This window comes from Euprymna scolopes, chromosome 6 (genome assembly GCF_053919585.1).
Source record: "Euprymna scolopes isolate OS-2025 chromosome 6, ASM5391958v1, whole genome shotgun sequence".
Lineage (NCBI taxonomy): Eukaryota > Metazoa > Mollusca > Cephalopoda > Sepiida > Sepiolidae > Euprymna > Euprymna scolopes.
The window spans coordinates 117,227,379-117,249,571 of NC_136487.1; the positions used below are offsets into that span (position 1 = coordinate 117,227,379).

The 22,193-nt window shown below is 35.1% G+C and overlaps 1 protein-coding gene across 2 annotated transcripts in view; it reads left to right on the top strand.

Moving 5' to 3' along the window:
* LOC145277906 (NCK-interacting protein with SH3 domain-like) overlaps positions 1 to 22,193 on the top strand; it is a 421,186-nt gene that overhangs the window by 355,491 nt on the left and 43,502 nt on the right. For both annotated transcript variants that reach the window (XM_080129957.1, XM_080129959.1), the window contains exons 3-4: positions 7,904 to 8,055; positions 15,083 to 15,690. In XM_080129957.1, the coding sequence (XP_079986083.1) occupies positions 7,904 to 8,055; positions 15,083 to 15,690 (760 nt within the window). The remainder of the gene's footprint in view (positions 1 to 7,903; positions 8,056 to 15,082; positions 15,691 to 22,193) is intronic.

Below are 22,193 nucleotides of genomic sequence, written 5' to 3' on the forward strand. Positions count from 1 at the left end.
TTTTTTATATATCTCTGTTTTCGACATGATAAATACGTAATATTGTTTTTACTTAAAACGACATATTAAAAAAAGAATCGATATGTCGATTCTATCTCCCAACAAGCACCAAAAAAATATATATGGATGTTATTAAGAGAGAGAGAGAGAGAGAGCAACAATTGTTTTGAATGACAACTGTAAAAAAAAAAAAAAAAAAACTGCGATCGATTTTTGGGGGGTTTTCGCATGAAATGTTTATTTACAGCATTTGGTACTTGTGCAGTTTGTAAGACCGTGCTACTTTCCTGGTGCTTATTTAGAATCAAACGTGTTTAAAAAAAAAAAAAAAAAAAAAAAAAAAAAATGTACGTTCCTGTCACGGTACGAAAATGTCATATTCCAAAAATTACGTAAATTGATCAAATTGTTTTTGATTTTAAAAGAAAAATTTTTTATATAGGAAATCATTTTATTACGATTTTTAACGATTTTAATGTGAAATTGTAGCCAATACACGGCTGATTTTGATTTCGATAGTTCAAATTGAGTTGTCTCACCCTTATTTATAAAACATAACGGATCATAAAATATCGCCTCGTTCGTCATAAAATTTGATTTTCTTAGTTAAAAAAAACTTATTCGATTTTTTGGAATATAACATCTTACGTTACGGGCACATATCAAAGTTTTAAAAGATTTTCCTTTCTTTTTGTTTTGAAAATATGTTTAATTATAAATAAGCCTCGTTTTCGATACTATTTAATGGATAGAATTTCCGAGTGAAATTCAGCCCACCCCCACCCCCCGATGGAGGGGCGGTTAACATGTCATGCCAGCGTGGCGTATATGAAAAGTGCTTACGTAGGGAAATCGTACCATATATATAAAACATTCTTTTCCTCTGACAAGAATCAGTATGCCTTCGACGCGAAAGAGAACGGTCACAAGAATAGATCTATAAAAAAAAAAATAAAATGATGCGTCTTTTCTTTTCACAGTATTCGTAGGACCAAGAACAGACTTAGCGAAATTACGTAACACGCCAGCAAAAAAGTAAATTAGATCAAGCATCTAAATTGAACGACATAACCTACGTCAGAAAAAAAAAAGAAAAGCGGATGAACAATTCTACCAAAACTCAGAAACTACAGGACTACTTGGAACAATAAGTAAGACAATCCTCAAACTTAAACGTCATTTTGGACTCGATAAAGCATTTAGAGGAGATACAAACGATAATCCTGACAATACTACTAATCTGGAAAATATGGCGGATGCGGCTGGTGCAAACAGCAATCCCGGACAAAGCAACAGATGGGATGAAATACGTATCGATGGAAAACTACTGCCAGAAAACGGAAATTTTGCCATGACACATGTTATCAAAAGAACATTCCGAAACTTAATACAAACAACGGATATGAATGGTAACAGAGCAACGTTCACAAAATGCAAAGAACCAATAAAAGACAAAAAATACGGTGTCGGAGACTTCTGTTGGGCTGAACCAATATCGGACGATTACATAATACCTTATTTTCTCACAACGTGGATAACCCCGGCAAAATGGGAAGCCGCAATAGGTGGGGCAACAAGTTATAGAGTGAAAAAACTAGGATTCAAAATAGACTACATCATATGCGGAGAACGGACGACTAAAAATACTAAAAAAGTACTCTTACCGTACTTTAACCTCTTCGTAGACAATGGTAAATACGTTGGGTATGAAAATTTAAAGGGACTACAAAGCATACCGAACAAAGAATTCACACAAATACAACCTTCGAACGGACTAGACGCAGAACTATCAAAATATCAATACACATACAACGCTCCAGTTCAATTAATAAATCTAATATCAGACGGGCCCTTAATCGATCAAAATAACCTGCAAACAGAGGTACAGATGATCCAATTACACGACTGGCGAGAAATGCCAGGTGTGGTACGACTAAGACAAGGAGACACATTCACACACGTATGGAACAATCACAATTTATTACGTACACCAATTATAAAAGAGATGGCACGAGGAAATTACGTAGCTAACAGATCAACGTTAAACCCAGCAAAACTGCTAAAAACAGAAATAGACAGCGGAAGTGGAAGTACCCGGGATTCCGGTCTAGTCGGGAGTACTGCACTAAAACAAGAAACAATAATTGAACAAACAGAAGCAGACCTACAAAGAGGAGGTCCAAGAAAACGACAACGAACACTGAATGAATTAACGGACATCGCTTTCGATCAGCAAAGCAGAATACAAACAAACAGTACAAAAGAAAGACAGGTACTAGACAGATACCACAAAGACTTAGGATCATTAACAATAATCAATAGACCAATAATAGATAAAGAGTTATATAAAAATGAGGACGCGCCAGAACTGGTACTATTACACGTCCCACCTGCGCTAAAACCAAGTGTAGAAGGAACACGATATTTCACTTTCGAAATTACATACATGCTAGAAGTTGAATGCTATTACAATATGCATGCGTAAAAAATACCAATGAGAAATCATTTGCAGTAGGAGGCATCAACAGACGTATACTTCCCGCACAACCTAGTCTACACATTGTACCATCAGAGATTTACGTGGACCGTCTACAAAAAGGTAATGATTCACAATCATTCGATGCATATCGTGCAAAAAAAACAAAAAAAAAACACAATAAAATATATGGTTATGAACATGGAAAATCCGTAAAAAAAAAAAAAAAAAAAAAAAAAAAAACGCTGACAAAAACGAAAATAAACATTATGCAATAAGACGCACATGATAAAAATAAGCAGACGTTAACAGAAAAAGAAAAGAAAAAGATTTGTATTACATGGCATAAATGCTGAAAACTTGACTTTTTCACTGACAACTCCAAAATTAATCGTATAATAATCCGTTACTTAAATAACAAATCTTTGAAAACTTAGTAAAAAAAAAAAAAAAAACTTGCTATGGATACATAAAGAACAGAAGTTGGTAAAAACTTAATTTCAATGTCATATTACAAAACCAGAAAACAAACGGAAAAACATTGACTTTATACACTTGTATGTATAGATTGGAAACACTAACCGAATTCTAATTCAACCTATGGGAATAACAAAACCTATAAGAGAAAACATTATTTACAAGGCCGGCGAAATTAGTAAATAATCTCCCAATTAATCGAAAAACAAACCATACACAATAATTCCTCATACAGCTGGGGAACACAGCATAATCACATTAATACACCGATTCCCGTTAGATCATCGAAGTTAAGCAACGTTGAGCCTGGTCAGTACTAAAATGGGTGATCACTTGGAAATTCCAGGTGCTCTCTGCTTATCTCGGCATTGTTTCCCTTCGTCTAGTCCTTCTTCTTGCCACTGGATTCAAGGAGTGCCGATTCAGGAGAAGTGTTGTTGAGTATTGCGCAACCCTTGCCGCACAGCTATCTTTACAAGGGGTGTCCATTGATTCCTGAGACTGAACAGAGGCATCATCACTGTTCAGATATCGTTCACTTCCACATTTTTTCACTTCACGTAAACCATTGAATATGCAAACATACATCCACAATTTTAAAGACTACTAAAAGAAAGACCAAAAAAAAAAAAAAAAGATACAAACTATCATGCCTGAAAGTCTACAATCCATACGGCATGAAAAGCTATTTAATCGAAGACAGACAAGAGACGTAATAGCAGCAGCAAATCTAAAAACATCAGGACAAATGAAATTCTACAAGGTTACCTCTCCAACCCCCTATATCCATGACAAATAGCACCCTACCTGAAAATTCTACCTTCAAACTCCTCGGCCTAACATTTGCAGACAATACGAACTGGGACAAATACATAGAGGGCATTGCAAAGGCTGCTGCAAAGAAGGTTGGGTTCCTCTACCGAGCTAGAAGACTACTCACGCCTGAGAGTATCCTGTACCTTTACAAGGTCACCATTCACCCATGCATGGAATGTTGTTGCCACATCTGGGCGGGTGCATCTACCACTAGTTTCTTCCCTCTTAGATAAAATCCAAAAAAGAGTTGTCAATCTGATCGGTCCCACTTTATCAACAAAGCTTCAGCCCCTGTCTCATCGCCGCAATTTTGCATCACTGTGCCTGTTTTACAAATATTTTAATGGAATGTTCTGATGAACTCGTTTCACTTGTGCCCCCTCGACGTACATATCCCCAACAAACTCGCTTAGCAATAAGATCTCACCCCTTCACTGTTGTTGTCCCTAAATGCCAGAAAGTTTTCTTTTCTTGTTTCTTCCTTCGAACAGCTAGACTTTGGAATTCCCTTCCTGCATCCTGCTTCCCTGGCTGTACTGATATGCAGAAGTTTAAATGTAACATAAACAAATATCTTGTTAATCTGTCCTTGACATGGCCTCAAATAGTAGCCCCTTACGTCCAAGTGGCGATATGTTTTGTAAGGGGTGAACACGAGTAAAAAAAAAAAAAAAAAATAATACAAATTCACACTTTATCAACAAAGCTTCAGCCCCTGTCTCCTCACCGCAATGTTGCATCACTGTGCCTGTTTTACAAATATTTTAATGGAATGTGTTTTGATGAACTTGTTTCACTTATGCTCCCTCGACGTACATATTCCCGACAAACCCGCTTAGCAATCTCACCCCTTCACTTTTGTTGTCCCTAAATGCCAGAATGCTTTCTATTCTAATAGTTTCTTCCCTCGAACAGCTAGACTTTGGAATTCCCTTCCTGTTGCTTGCTTCCATGGCTGTACTAATATGCAGAAATTTAAATGTAACATAAACAAATATCTTGTTAATCTTTCCTAGATGTGGCCCCAAATGGTAGCCCTTTACGTCCAAGTGGCGATATGCTTTGTAAGGGGGTGAACATGAGTAAAAAAAAGAAAGTCTGTGAGAATGAGATAATCAAAGCTAACACACATGAAGAATTAACATGTGGACAAAGTGTGAAAGGTTAAAAATATGACTTTATAAAAAAAAAAAAAAAAAAATTAAGACTCGTTGCAACTCGACAGATGTGGATATAATGATTTTCTACACACCAAAAAAAAAAAAAAAAAAAAATCATATCAGCAACTACAACTTGGGATAATCTATTTCATAACACATCAAACCTAATAAAAAAAATTAAAAAAAAAAAAAGGCAGTGGCAACAGATCTACATGTCGAAACTAAAATGAAACCCAGATGAGGAAAGCGTGAAAAAAACAAAACATTTTGCAACCTAGATAAAAACAGATTCTCAGACGTACAAAAAGTCTCGACATATTCAGTGAATGGCGTAAATATCATGGCATTAAATGAAGAACAATTCAGAAAACACCTTTTAAGGCGTGTCACAAAATATTACCGAAAATATGCCCTGCAATTTATCAGTGTATCGAACAGCAGTAAATCTTACATACTGCGCTCAATCAGAAACAAACTAATGAATTGAGGTAGAATTGCGATGCCAAGCATCGAATAACTTCTCTTTTGGATCTTGTGTAGATAAAACACTTAGCTACATTGATGAAATGTGTTTTTTAAAAGGCAAATGTAACCTAGAAGATACGGAAACTTACAGAAATGTAAAGCACCAATCAGAACGGATCCTAAATCGGACACCATTGTTGAGCACCAGCAACGTTCTGACTGAAAAAGACACATTGCAAAATCGGGTCAATGTTCACCGTTACAATATACAGACGTACAAAAAGTCTCGACATATTCAGTGAGTGGCGTCTCAACATTTTCTTAAAAAGTGACGACTTTTACAGGTTTTCAGTTATGTTGAAAACAAATATCGCAGGGAAAATTAGCGCAGACAAAAGTTTTCAAGATATAAATACCTGTATTTTGTTCTTTTGAAAAGCCGTTCTTAACATGGGAAGGTGGGGAGTGTTTATTCTGATAGAAATGACGTTGAATAAACGTTTGCATTTCGTAGACTTAACTACAACACATCGCATGCTCACTATCCTATTTCATTGAAACAAAGATGGCGGCCAATTCAAACTACTAGAAATTACGATGTATAATACAGGTATTTTATCTCAAAAACTATTTGTCTGCGCTAATTTTCCCTGCGATATTTTTGCTCAGCATAGCCGAAAACCTATAAAAGTTGTCGATTTATCTAAAAATGTTGAGGCGTCTTCAGTTGGCGTAATGGTGAACTTTGACCCAAAATCGCATGCACCATTACAGAACATCAAGACCAATGTCAGACTTAGTTATGGAGAAAAATTGAACTGAACCACGAATGTGGTTAACAATGTGGCAAAGACACATAAACAAGTTCGTTGAAGGAAAATTCACTGGATCCTACACAGAAGAAAAGCAACCAAAACGAAATAAAAAAAAAAAAAATAAAAAAAAAAATAAAAAAAACATAATGACAGTAGACACCTATCCACCAGAAAAAAAAAATAAAATTAAAAAAAAATAAAACAAACTAGAAAGGTTGCGAAGTAGACCCAAACAGCATAACACTCATGTGTCTAACACATGGATTCAAACCCCTCCCCATGTTATGAACGGTTTTCTAAATAATATTTAAGCACGGTCTGTAAACTATGCAAGTATCCAGAATTTGAACCAAATCAAATGCTTGCCAAACTAAATCTAAAACTTGGGTTAATGGGTTAAAAAAACAAAAAAAAAAAACCCCAAAAAAACGGAAATACCTACCTTTCATTAAACTTTGTTGTTTGCTTGTTTTCACCAGCGTGAAAAATAAATGGCACTTTAAAAATCGTCTATAACTGTTAATTTGTAAATTAACGCCTTTAGTTAAATCTCCTCCTCCTCCTTCCATTAGATTCTACTTTTTAGACAATTACATGCGACCACCTGCCAAAACCCATTGGGAAGAAATAAAAAAATAAAAAATACTTTTCATAATTTAAAAAGAAATAATTATTGACAAAATAGAAGTTTATCAAAGAAAAGTTAAGGAAACATTTTAAAGTGACTACGTTTTTGAATTTGAGATGACGATTGGTTATTATTGGACTACTGTTCTCATCTTGAGTGTGATTTTCACGTTTCCGTCGATATAACCTCTGACCTTCTTCAGGTGTATCTTGTGGAATTTGGTAATGTTTCTGTCGAACTCAGGAATTTGGACGGAATTTCGAGCGGAACCCTTTATTTACTTCACGGGGGTAGTGTGTTCTTGTTCCATCAACCACGACTGCATAAAGGTCTTAAGTAATTCGCAAATGTATTTTTTGGTCGCCACTGTGCCTTGTCTTTGCAGACAATTCTAGTATGAATTTGGAGATCCATAACGCTATTTTATTTTTTTAGATGTTTCTGAATTTTTGAGATGAGGATTAATAATTTATATTATTCAAACTATTGTTCTCATCTTAAGTGTTATTGACACAACATTTCGGTCAACGTAACCTCCGACCTTCTTCAGGTGTATTTTATCGAACTCTGGAATCTGCATGGAATTTTGAATGGAACCCTTTACTTAATTCATGAGGATAGCATGCTCTCGTTCCATCAGCCATGACCAGGTAGAAGTCTTGAGTAAATAAAGTACTAAGCAAAAAGTTCAGTTCTAAATGACACTCTTTCGGAAGTTAAAGGTTCAATCCTCAGTATGGGCGATAGTAAGAATACAATTGCAAATTACTTAAAACTTTTTTTTCTTGTCGTGGCTGCTGAAATGAGAGCATGCTACCCTTATGGATTAATTTCATATAGATTGCTGAGTTTGACAAGATGCACCTAAAGAAGGTTGGAGGTTACATCGGCCGAAACATGAGAATAACACTCAAGATGTGAATAATACCAATGCAAAAAATTAGTCTTCAAAAAGAATACAAATAAAAATCTTTGCTCTTTGAGTTAGAATAACATTTTGACCGTTTGATGGAATTTTGTGTTGAAATTTAGTCTGTTAAATAGAAAAGTAATTTGTCTTTCATAGAGTTCTACGCAAACACAGGAATGAGATTTTAAGCCAGTTCGGTGCCGCTGGAAGTGAGGCTGGAAGCAGTGCTACTCTACCAACTTCGGAGTCTTGCCGACATCGGCCAAAAGCATTTCCAGCCACTAACAGCCTTGGCCGCATGTGCTCAGGTAAGCATTTCTATTGTTTGCATTTCTTCCAAATTAAAAAAAAAAATTAACGCACTTCTCTACTATTGGGACGAAATTTCGGAAATTCTAATACTGAATTTCACATGAAAATAATGGTATCTACGTATTTCTCGTATTTTTAAGATGATTATTTCCAAAAATGACAAAAATCGATAAGGTAGAAAATCATTTATTAAAGAAAATAGAATTTGAAAACGATCGTAAAATACAGGAGAATTTGAAAGGGAGGTAATTTTCGATTTAAACAAGATGGCGGCAATTTTTCACCTGCTAACACGATTAAAGTTGTTTTGTTTAATAATTCAGTAATAAAGTAATTTCGACTGCATAATTTGGAAGCTACTATTGTAACTTGTTAGAATTGACAAAAAAATTAGTTGAAACCATTGTTTTTTATCTGAAAATTCCATTTATCGACTATAAAATTTTGTCACAATTCTGTAGAAGCGCCAAAATTAGCCAGTTCTACGCTCCCATAATTGTGTTTATTTCATGTCCTGTGTAAAGTTTATCCAATGGTGACACTTCAATTTGGGAGCTTTGGAAAGTTTGGAATTACTGCTAATTTACTATTTTTAATTAGTTCCTTTACTCGGATCGACACAAAACAAGGCAAATTGTGTAATAGGGACCATGCCCACATAGATCCTCTGAGAAGAGAGTTGGACAGCGAGATGTTTGGTCAAATTATATTTAAGTTTCTGCAAGTTAGTACAGTCAGTGAAGCAGGAAACAGGGAGGGGATTCCAAATTTTAGCAGTTTGAGGGAAGAAAAAAGGCTCTTTGACACAGAGACCTTTACATTGAAGGTGTGGGATTTTGCTGCTCGTTATGTTAGTCATGGGAATTTAGGTAAAGGGGGAAGCAGTGTCATGAGTTCATCAGAGCATACACATTCCATCAAAATACTTGTAAAACAGGCACCAGGCATGCCATATTGCGGCAATTAGACAGATGGCATTCTGGACCTATTAAATTCGAAATTATTTTGGTCCTTGTTCAATATATATATATATATATATATATATATATATATATATATATATATATGAATAAATGATTAATAAAACATATTAAAAAAACATCTTGAAAAAGAGTTAAAAATATTTAATTTTAAAAAGGAAGAACAAGATAAGTGGATTGTCCTTAATCCATGAAGTTTCGAAGAAATACTCTCCTTCTCATCAGAGGGCAGGAATTAGCAAAATGCGGGATCGGATTTTGCATGTAAAAGTATTTAATGAAACCACAAGTAAGTCACAGATCTTACTTGGTTAAACTTATTGTAATTTTTATTTATATATATATATATATATATATGTGTGTGTAACAGAAGTACCCGTCGTTGACTGGGTTCAAAAACAACCGACAGAAAATGAACTGTGATTGATGAAAGTATGATAGGTTATGAAAAGGACGGGGTTGTAAAGAGATAGGTTTTGATACTCAAAAATTTTACCCCAAGCAAAATATGATGAAAGTAAAGATAATTTTTGCAAAAATATCTTTTTATATAAACTTTGTTTCCATTCGTAGCCAAGAGTGACCAAGAAAATGATGTTTCCTTACAAAGAGAAAATGTTATATATATATAATAATATAAACATACAAAAAATAAATGTTACCATAGTCAATAAAAGTTACTTTTATGGTAGAAAAGTTCATTGGTTTGTATTTTTAAGTACTTTGTAAAAAAAATTTTCCTTTTTAATTTACGTACCGGTTTAAAAAAAAAAATCAAAATGGCAGCAACTTTGACATGGAGAGCCCTGTTTTCAATTTGAAGGAGGGGCACCTGAGCATTCTGTGTTAACAATTTAAGAGAGTTCCGTCAACGTAAGGAATATTTATAAACATTTTTAATGTTTTCCGTTATTTTGTGCTTGAGGAATATTCGATTATGGCATGTGTAGTTTATATAAAAATTCATTTAAGTAGTTATCGCCTCTAATTTTTTAATTTCGTTTCGCTGAAATTATTTCAAGTAAAGAGCAGTAAAAACTATTTCAAAACAAAAAAATAAACATGAACTGAACTTTTATTGACTATGCTAACATTTATTTCTTGTATATTTATTTTTTTCGGATAGTCGTTTGTTGGTTTTTCTACTAAACACTCTTACTAAATAATATCGACGAAATATCGAAAAACAAAGAAACAAAAACAGTTTTGAAAAATAATGAAGCTTTACTTACTTTAGTAAAATAATCCGAAACAGCAAAATGGGATATTAAAACAGTAAAGACGTAATTACTTTAGTTTTTTAAAGCAAAGAATCGATATGAATAAGAAAATGACGCCCTTTTCAAGCAGAACAGCTTCGTTTCAGTTTTACAGTATTGAACAGTGTAGTATTGCGCCATTGGATTCAGGGTTGTACTATTGTAATGTAAAGAATACGCAGAAAGGGTTGTAATCAACTGAATTCCTTCTAGTACACTGACAAAAAAGCTTAAACAGATATATAAATAAAAATAAGAAGGTTATGTAAATGTTTTTAAAAAGACACGTAATCACGTGTGCAGGATTTTTCCTTCTTTTGACACGATAACAAGTAACGTTCTTATTTTTTATTATTTATCTATTTTCGAAAGAGTGCCACGTGTGGCTTTCACTTTAATAAGAATGTGAATTTATGAGGTGAATTTGACACAATATGATTCAACTTTAAAAAAAAATAAAATCTAACGTGAATTAAGATTAAAGTTAAGGTGTTATTGTGGACCCTTACCCCTTTTAAAAAACCTTGTTAAACTTTGTGACATATTTACATTCTATGGAGGTCAGGCGCGACCGAACACCCAATAATTTTATTATACCATATTTCTTCAAGCTGAAACATAATTATCAAAAAGTATACTTACGCAGATAGATATGAAAAGTCTTTGTTAGAGTTTGTGCCATATTTCCATGGAGTACAGGCGCGAACGCAGACCCCACAATTTTATTATACCATCCCTATTTAAGTTGAAACATACTTATCAAAGTATTCTTATGTACATCTATATCAAAAATCTTTGTAAGCGTTTTTTTTTTTTTTTCATTTTTTATTTCCATACTTTGGGGGCCAGGCGTGAACGCAGACCCCACAATTTTTCTGAACCACCGTTCTGCCAGATCAAACATACCCATTCCTGATCCTCGATACATCTTCTATCATTATATGTAATCAGTTTTTTAAAATAGTCAACCATATAGGAGCCTATTCCTGACCAGACACACACACATTCAGCTTATATATATATATATATGTAAAATATATAGAGAGAAAGAAACTAGTGGTTGATGCATTAACCTTTGTGGCAATAATATTCTATGCCTAGGCAAACGTAGAGGTATAGGATACTGTAAGATGTGAGTATATTTCTAATGTTACCATTAACTTCGTAATAATCATAGGATTTTAACTTTACAGCAGCCTTGGTCTTAGGTTCAGTCTGAGCCAAAGTAGTAGTACCTGACAGGGTCCCATCTATGCATTAGATTTGTTGCAGACATAACATTAAAGCGCCATGGACACCTTTGAGCAAAGTGTTTGTCTTTATTCCAGTATATCTACCCTGAATAATCTTTGCCAACTATTTTCAAGCTACTCCGCCACCCCGCTCTTGTGTATGACACAGAATTTGATTCAGTCATGAGACCTAAATTTTGGGGTTTTAAGGAGTGTAGAGTCACCTCTTAATTACCACTACTCCCAGGTCCACTCTAACCTGGAATAGTGCTAGCACCTGTTAATGCCTTATTTATTGGTTTTATGTAAACTATTTGTTTACAATGCATTGGCTAACAAAATGATCCAATAACAGTTGACATGCTGTAAAATCTAATGACCAACCAATCAATCAATCAATCAATTTTCTATGGTTCCATTTAAATAGTCGGCAGTCAATGATGAGAATATATCTAAATAAATAAATATATATTAAATCCATTGCTATTTCTCGTAAAGTCAGCTCTCTCTCTCTCTATCATTCTAAACACTTTCTCACACCTGAGTCTATTCTCTATCTCTACAAATCTACTAGCAAACCATATATGGAGTATTGTTGTCAGATTTAAGCTGAATCTATGTCCCATTTGAAAGTCCTTGATAAACTGCAGAAATGTATCTAATTTGATTGGTACCCACCCTTTCTTTTTCAGTGCAACCTCTCTCTCACAGACGTGATATTGCTAGTCTGTCTTTTCTAAAAATATTAGTATGGCATTTTTTCTTCAGAATTGTCTGATCTATTCCCTGCTTCCTTTGTTTCAGCTCGTTTGACTGTTTTAATACCTCATTGCTATTCCAGTAGCTTCTTTCCAAGGATTGCAAGGTTGTGGAACTCTCTTCCTGCTCACTGTTTTCTTTCTACTTACAGCCTTGATCTTTTCAAGACTAAGGTCAATAGGCAATAGGCATTACTTTTCAGTAATCATCTTTTGTTCATGTTAGCTCCTTACATCAACTGGCTTCATGCTTTGTCTCGCATGATTTCCATTAAAAAAAAGATACTGAAATTTTTTTCTTCATCCTAATATCATAACACCTTCGCTTTATTTAATTCAATTATGACCGCATTCTCTCTGATTCGGTATCCTCTGATCTTGAGCACGTGGTACAAGCGAGGGAAAGGGGTGGTTGGGTACCTTTAATGCATCTAAAACCAAGCTTTTAGTTTTACATTATCAATGATCCCTATCTGGCATCAATTGAAATGGATGGCTCTCGTCTTGGGGAGGCTCCATATTTTGACAAGCTTCTGAGCTTGACCTTTACTTCTGATCTGAAATGGAACACGTACATCAAATCTGTTGCCAAGGTCACTGGAAAAATGGTGGGATCCTTCTATCACTCCAGTAGATATCTCACCGCTGATGCAATTCTCTATCTATATAAAAGCCAAGACATCCAAGGATGGAGTACTGTTGCCACATCTAGGCAAGAGCTACTAGAAGCAGCTTATCCTACTTTGACAGAGTTAAAAATAGACTTCGTAGCTTAATGGGGGATACCCTTTTCTTTTCCCTGCAACCTCTTTCCCACAGAAGAGACATTTCAAGTCTGCCTTTATTTTATCGTCATTTCCATGGCAAGTGCTCACCAGAGTTCCAATCTCTGGTCCCCCCCCCCCTCGCCAATCTTTCACAAAAAACACCTGTCTAGCTGAAACCACTGTCAATAATTTTCCCCACTCTTTATCTATACCTAAACCAAAATGTAGATTCCATGAACAATGTTTTTTTCTTAGAACTGCACGCCTGTGGAACTCTCTTCCGTTTGCCTGCTTCCCAGCTGACTACAATTTGGTTGTCTTCAAGTCCAACATAAACAAATTCTTGATGAACATTCCCTCATTAACCCTTATTCTCAAGTGGCCTCTGGGCCTTGATAAGTGGTGACCCCCATGCAAAAAAAAAGAAAAAAAAATATGCAAAAGACGTTTTTCAAATATTCCATAATATAATTAATGGAACACTTCTCCAAGTGTTGCATCTGTGTCTGATAATTTTGTAAATACTTTCTGATCTCCATAATAATCTGCTTGTTCCTTCTTTGGTTAGTCTGTACGTTACGTTTTGAAAAAGAGACAAAACTGTTAGAATAGATGGCTTTTTGGCATCTAAGGGCCTTGATAGTGACGGGGTGAGATTTTACTGCTCGTCTGGTTAATCGAGAGTATGTACATCGAGGGAGCACAAGTACTATGAGTTCATCGGAGTAGATCTCATTAAAATAATTGTAAAATGGGAACAGACATGCAATGTTGCAGTGATGGTACAGAGGTTGCAGCTTGGCTGATAGTGCAGGACCTATTAAATTTGAGACTCTTTTTTGGGGCCATGTCTAAGAGGGAGAGACTAGTGGTAGATACAATAGACCAGGTGTATTAACAATAGTCCATTTTTGGTGAATGGTGGCTTTCTCAGGTTTGGGTGTGAGTAATTTTCTTAGTTACAAGAAACTGCTGATTTGAGCTTTTGCCTCAAACAAAAGTCGATAAAAGATAACATTTACTAGCTGCTGCTGATGCTACGCGTAAACTCTTCTTTATTTATTTATTTTTAATTTATTTTTTATTCCATTTTCACCCCAATCAAGGCACAGTGCCACTTTGAATGTCGGGGACATAATTTGCAGGGATATTATAAATGGAGATGTGCAGAAAGATGTCTGTTCACTCAAACTTCTGCATGTCAGTACAGTTGGGAATGCAGAATCCCGAAAGGGAGTTCCAAAGTCTATCAGTTCTCGGAAAGAAACTATTGGAGTAGAAGGCTTTCTTACACCTAGGGATCTCTACTGTGTAGGGGTGGGATTTAGCTGCTTATCAGGTTTGTCGGGGTTATTTACATTGAGGCTTGTAGTTCGTCAGAGCATTCACCAATAAAATACTTGTAGAACAGGCAGAGGGATGCAACATTTCATCAATGGGACAGAGGCTGAAGCTTAGATGACAGTTCAGGATCTATAAGGTTGGTGACTCTCTTTTGAACCCTGTCCAGGAGCGAGAGACTAGTAGCAGATGCACCAGCCAATATGTGACAACAATACTCCATACATGGATGAATGGTGGCCTTATAGAGGTACAGGATACTTTCAGGCATAATTAACTTTTAGCACAGTAGAGAGAGTCCACCTTCTTTGCAGCAGCCTTGGCAATGCTCTCAATGTATCTGTTCCAACTCATGTTCCCTGTTAACGTTAGGCCAAGGAGTTTAAAAGGAGTACTTTCAGGTAATGTTTTTGGCTATTGCTATTGGAGGTTTCTTGTAATTATTGAAGGAAACAAGCTTAGTCTTGGCAGCATTGAATGTAACCATCGATTTTTGTCCCCATTCCATTACAGATTGAAGGTCTTCCTCTAGTGTTTCTGCCATTTCCTTGGATATATGTTCATTTGTTTTCCCCTTGTGCCTCTGTTTCATAGGTTTATAGATTTGTGTCGATATCTATTCTCAACTATTGTCCTGCAAAATATTTCTGAGATACAATTAATTTAAAAAATTTTTTTTTCTTTAGGGATGTCCAAGGTACAACGAAGAAAACATGCCCCGCCCCCACCCCCTCCCCGCCGGGAATCTCTTCTCTGCGAAAACAAAAGTGAACCGAGTACTCCCGGAACACCAGGTACTCCAAGTACTCCTCAGACGCCAGTAACACCTCAAACACCAGGTACACCACAAACACCAATGACACCTTATGCGCCCCCTCCACCATTACCACCTCCAGCGTCTGCGGAGACTGGAATGGTAATGGACAGCATGAGGGTAAAGCCAATCACAGAGGAACGAGAAGAGTGCAAGACAGTAGGCACAGGGAAAATCACCCCAACACAAGTGGCGCAGAGTATGCGTCATAGAACACCAGATAAGCACGAAAAGTATATTATTGGGAATGCTGGAGCGCAAGCGTTGGATAGTCGGACTGGCGGTCATCACCATTTCCCAATCGCTACCGACTATCTTGGAGACGAATGGGTGCTGCATGGTGTTGAGAAGATCAAGAAAAATGCAAAGATCAATGTTCGGGAGAGCATTCTTGCTTTGCAAAGTGTTGTTGAATATTTCCAGGAGACGGTGCCGGAGCTTGACCAACTCTGCTCGCAGGCACTGACAGTAATTACAAAGGTGAGAATGCATAAAATATGTAACCGTTTTTATCCAATGGTGAGTATTCGTTTTGTTTCTTTCTTGGGGTCGAGGTTGACAATTTTTGTTTCTGATAACTTGCAAATACAAGGTTCACTAAAGCCAAATAAATTGTGGGAAACTATCAAAGTAATTTCCAATGCTGTTGATCATGTTTACCTACTTACTTAATCTTGTGGTTGAATTATTTTCTCGAAACGCATCAATTTATAACATTATACTAAAGCTCTTTGACTTCCTCAGTGATAACTTTGATACATTTCCCTGACAAACCCGCTTAGCAACAAAATCACACCCCTTCACTGTTGAAATCCCTAAATGTCAGAAAGCTTTCTACTTTAATAGTTTTTACCCTCAAGCAGCTAGACTTTGGAATTCCCTTCCTGCTTCCCTGACTGTACTGATATGTAAAAGTTTAAATGTAATGTCAATCAATATCTTGTTAATCTTTTCTAGACATTTTCCCAAATAGTAGCCCCTTACATCCAAGTGGCGATATGCCTTTTTAGGGGTGAATGTGAGTTTAAAAAAAAAAAAAAAAAAAAAAAAAAAAAAAGCAATTAGTTTTTTTAAGTTAATGTTTTAGGCTTTACTTAAAAGAAACATTAAAATATGTCGGATTGAAGATTTCAAGTTTTGGTTACGACTGTGTTCGTTATAGATTTATTATGAGAGGTGTTCCAAAACTAATGCCACCTATTTTTTTTTTATTCCATCTGAATGAATCGGAGGGGATTACAAATTGCATCGTTTCCCTCTTGTGGCCTTGTGAGTCTGGAGCCATTCTCATAATTAAAAATTGTAGTTGTCAAAAAAGCCAAAAAAAAAAAAATGGCAGCATAAATCCAGTAAGAGAAACTTTTAAGAATTAATCCAGTCAGGATTAGCAAAGCAGACTGGTCTTCTTATATCAACAGGGAAAGTTATCACTGAAGAATTCAAAATGATTCTGTATCTATATATCTATATAAGTTAAAATGCCTGTATACATTTTCCTACCAAATCTGTCAATTTTCAGTCGACAGACTCGACATTTGACATTAGGGGTATTGAGATTTAGGAAAATCTTTTTAATCGATTTCCGGCTAGAAATTTGGCTATTAAAGAGTCAGAGTTCAATGATTTGAGCTTTGAGAACTCTACCAAACACCTTCACGAATTTTGGGTCTAAACAGTTGAAATTTTAAATATAGGTCACTTGGACTTGGATCAAACTTTTTGATTTGAGCACATAAAAAATAAATGTTAAAGAATCAAAATTTAAAAAAATGTGACCTCTGCGTTCTCAACCAAATTACTTGGTTAATTTCTGGTCTAAACATTTGAAATTTTACATAGAGTATTCAGAGATAGGGCAAGCTTTTTAATCAGTTTGGGTAAAAAATTTGAGTTACCAAGGGGTCAAAGTTCAAAAGATTTTACCTTTGCGGTGTCTCGCAAACTACTCAGCCAATTTTTGGTCTAAACATTTGAAATTTATACATAATAGGTATTCAGACATGTGGCAAGCATTTTAATCAGTTTTGGGGCAAAAATTTGGCTGCAAAAGGTCAAAGTTGAAAGAGTTGACCTTTGCAGATTCTACCAAATTCCTCCACCAATTTTGTGTCTAAACACTTGAAATTTTAGATGTAGGTAACTTGGACATGGGTAAAACTTTTTATTTTGATTTGAGACCAAAATGATAAATGTTAAGGGGTCAAAATTGGGGTCAAAGTTAAAAAAAATATTACGTCTGTGGTCTCTACGAAATTACTCCAACAATTTTTAGTTTAAACATTTGAAATCTTAAATAAAGAATATTCACACATAGGGCAAGTTATGAATAGTACATAGGGCCCGAGCAAAGCCAGGCTGAACTGCTAGTATTAAAGTGATTCTGGCATCTGATTGGTTCGTTCTTATTACCCATGGTTATAAATGTAATTGCTCAAGTGTTTGTGGTCATACCCTCTCTATAGGGTGGAATGATAAATTTGTTGCCCTAAAGAAAATAACACTACAGCTTTATTTTAAAACTTTTATAGAAAAAAAAATCAATTCAGCTAACTTAATTATGTAGTAGAGCTGACATCTAGACATCTCAATTACTGCCTCAATATGGGTTCAGAACTGGGAGCATGCCTTTTCCACAGTCGCCAGCAGGAGCTCAGCAAATACTCGGCAGATGGTGACAATCAGGCTGGCTTTGGTGTTGTGGAAGGTCATGTTGGTGATGTTCTTGGTGTATAACCAAATGAAGTAGTCCAGCAGGTTCAGGTCGGGGTGGGGGGAGGTCCAGTGAGAGAAAGGTACAACGTCGTAGCACTCCTGAAGCCAAAGCTGGGACTCTTTGAACTTGTGGGCCAGTGCTGAGTCCTGCTACCACACCCAAAGTCTGCCAGCGGCTACCTGATTGCTCCAGGGGATCACCACACTTTTCAGCACATCCAGGTACACTTTGGTGTTATTCAAGCTGACTTCAAAGATGTGAGTTGGCATGACGTGGCCCTCACTCGGAACCACAACAAAGACCATGACTGCGCCGGAAACTTTATTGAGTTGTGCCCTCAAGCGTTGAACTATCTTGATCTGCATTTTGAGGTTGCTGGCAATGGTCCCTTTGTCGTAACTTGGATCAGTAGAGAGCATTAGTCGTACGTCGGCGCATCTTTGATCTTGTTCGTTGAGACCTGATAGAAAGCTCCTCTCGCTCTTGGAATTGGTACACAACTGGCCAACTATTAGATGATCCACAACAAAAAAGAAAACCACTTTTTATCAAATCGAAATGGAATCATGTTATTTTTTCAGTAGCGACAATTTTATCGTTTCACTTTGTGCACGCTAAAAATATTGCAACAAGGCCGAGGTTGAAATTTTTTTTTTTTTTTTTTTTTTTTACTCGCAAATATATGTAATCTCCACTTTCAAATTTATGCCAGGCTGAGAGGATTATATAATTGTAAAAGAACTACATGAAATATATAGTTAGGGCCAAAAATTGGTTTAGACTATCAAAATAATTTCTAATTCTATTGATAATGTTTACCCATTCATTTATTTATTTATATTTTTTTTTATCGATTATGTTTTGAATTTGTGTTTTGAAACCTATCATAAATCTATGATGTCATACCAAAGTTATAATTATTTTATTTAACGTAATGTTTTAAGCTATATTGATAAGAACATCTAAATTGGTAGAACTTCAGACTAAAGGTCTTATGGTTTCGATTTTTGATCATGGTATCTGCTTTATAATATGACTTATTGGAATCGTCACATCACTAATAATATTTTTCCCTCATTCAGATCCAATTACTGATTCTGTACTAAATTTCTGATTCTAATTCTTTATAAACCTCTAAATATTTAACTATAAAGTGATTATTTTCTTCCAGTTGTCCTAAAAACTCGTGTCAAAATGTGCAGATATTTTCTCAAACGTAAAAATACATTTGTAAGGGATGGTCTATATATTTTGGCTTTATTAGTTTAAAATCTATAAATATTATTTTATTACTACCGACAGTGGAAGATTTTGCTTTAAACAAAGTCAAATGAAAAATACATTAAAAAATCATTTTTTTTTTTTTTTTTTTTTTTTCCAATTCCTGATTCCAATAAATCGTCTCAGCACCACTTATTATTAAAGCAATATTTTCCATTTCTAAAATTATTATTTTTTTTTTTTTAGATCTCTATCTTTATCATGTCTAAAAAAAAATCGTTGTTTAAATAAGATGTGTTATTACTTATACAAGCTAAAAACCACTCGAGGATAAAGGTAAATAAGATACATGGATTGTTAGTTGAACGATGACAAATTTTATGAGAGGATTGAAAATAATGAATGTAATGAACAAAATTTGATTACTTATAAGGACAATTATATAACAAGTAATTGTTGGCATTGGATTTGAAGACGACCATGTTGTAGTCTGCAGGGAAGCAGTTCCATAGTAATGTGTTCCACAAATAAGAAGCATGTGGAAAAAACTTTGTTCATGGAAATTCATGGTAGGCACATCAGGAAGAAAAACGCTTTTTGCAGTTGCGGTGGTAAGACGTGTTCTTGCTGTAAATGTCTTACAAGGAAGAAACTATGGAAATAGAGTAGAGAAAAACTAGCAACATTTCATCTATGAAAGGATGGGGATTGTAGTGAACAGAAGAAATTATCCTCCACTATGTTGCGAATTCGATTTGATGCTTTGTTATTGTAGCGGAATTTGAAAAATTGAATTTCAAGTGGAACCAACGATATCTACTAGTGTTGGGATGATTACTCGGAATTCGAAAAATTGGAACTTTTTTGAATATCGGAGTTGAAAAAATTGGTGCTTATTTTCCGATGCCAAAAACGATTCCTTTATCTTTTTTTTTTTTTTTTTTTTAATTCTATTTACATTAATAATTAATTTTTCTACCTCATGGTTTTACGTAATTTTTGGATATGTTCATTACTGTGACATGACAGTTAAGTAGATATAATTCGTTTTTACTTCGATGTTCGAATTTCGCTCTAATAACGGAGAAACACCAAAAAACAAACGATAACCGTAAAAATGAATTTGAAACTCCTATCTAAAAAATGTAGCACGGTCCTTATTCTGCATAAGTACTGGAAAAATGTAGTATCAGAACAGATAATACACTTTGTTCATAGCCAAAAGACCAATCCTGTGTCTAATCTTGCCGCTATACGTAAACATTCGGCTCCGGGTGATATTTAGTCAGGGACAAAGATATTCTTCACCGTAAACAAAAAAACAGACACCGTTGTACACGCGCGCAACAATGTTCCGCCATACAGTGAGTTTCGAAACAAGTCTTTGCACATCACAAATCATTTATTTATTTATTTTAATATAATTTTTCATTAAACGATTTTATTTGCACTTCTGTGTTAATAAGGATTTCTACACCGACACAATTCTCATTTTTAAATCCGCCTTAAAAATGCTTCATTTGTTTTGAAACAAAATAATGACAACGGAGTTTATTAACTTAGAGATGTTTCCTCTCAAATGTGGTTGTTTGTGCAGGTGTATTTTATGGGTACTGAATTTCTGTCCTGAAAAACATTCGACCACGTGCTATTATTTTAGTCAGTGTAATGACCCCACCCACCTTCAATGCGTTTTTATTGGTTCTTACGCACCCGTCATGGAACAAGAGTGTCATATTCTATAAATCACGTAAATTGATTAAGTAGTTTTTTTTTTGTTTTTTTTTTTTGTACTTCTACACTTTATCGCCCAAACTGGAGACGCCATTTTATTTCACGCACCTGCCGTTAAAATGCAAGGGAAAAATCAGTATTTTAAACTATGGCCGAAGCATGAAATGAAAAAATAAAATAATAATAATAATAATAATAATAAACTTCCGGAAAGAACTATGAAAAATGTAAATAAAGTGAGAGAGAACATATATCATAATTGTTTAATTGGAAATGTTTCGATTTAATTAATGAGAACGGGAAAGTTTTTCATGAAACATTTTTTTTTTTTTATTATTAAAAACTGAAAATGGCATATTCATAATTGTCTAAACTGGGCGAGCGAACCAAAATTTTATTGTAAAAATTTATCTGTATATATCTATAAAAGTGAACGTGTGTGTGTGTACATTTCCGCACGCAACAACTGTGTCAATTTTCAGCCTACAGACTCGAAATTTGATATACAGAGTACTGAGATTTGGGAAAATCTTTGTGATCGGTTTTCGGCCAAAAATTTGGCTCTTAATAGGTCAAAGTTCAACGATTTGACCTTTGAGAACTCTACTAAACTCCTCCGACAATTTTGGGTATAAACACTTGTAATTTTAGATATAGGTTCCTTGGAAATAGATCTAACTTGATTTGAGCCCAAAACAATAAATTTTAAGGGGTCATAATAGGGGTCCAAGTTAAAAAAAAAAAAAAAAAATTGATCTCTGCGGTGTTTACCAAATTACTCAGACAATTTCTGGTCTAAACATTTGAAATTTTACATAAAAGGTATTCAGAGATAGGGCAAGCTTTTTAATCAGTTTGAGTTGAAAATTTGAGCTACCAATATATAATGTATGTTTGCATGTCTGCCTAAAAATTTCGACGGATTTTCACAAGACCAGTATCGTTTTAAAGCTAGACCCTTAAGACGACAAATACCGAAAAATTGGCTAAAAACATTAATTTCTTCACTCTTAACTGGGCACTTTTCAACAGGGAGGGGTCGTTTTTTTTTGTTTTTTTTTTTCACCAATATTTTCGAAAGTCATCCTCTTTTCGATTGTCTAGCCTTAATTTAAACCTACATCACTTCCGGTTTGCCGATGCTCATAACAGCAAAGACGTCATGTTTTTTCCCCATTCTTTTCCTCCTTCACGATACGGGTTCGAGCCAGCCTGCTTTTTCTTTTTGCTCAACACACACCTTCAAACACCAGGGCAACGCCGGGCACACATGCTAGTCAAAATATAATTGTAAAAACATTTATTGAAAAGTTTG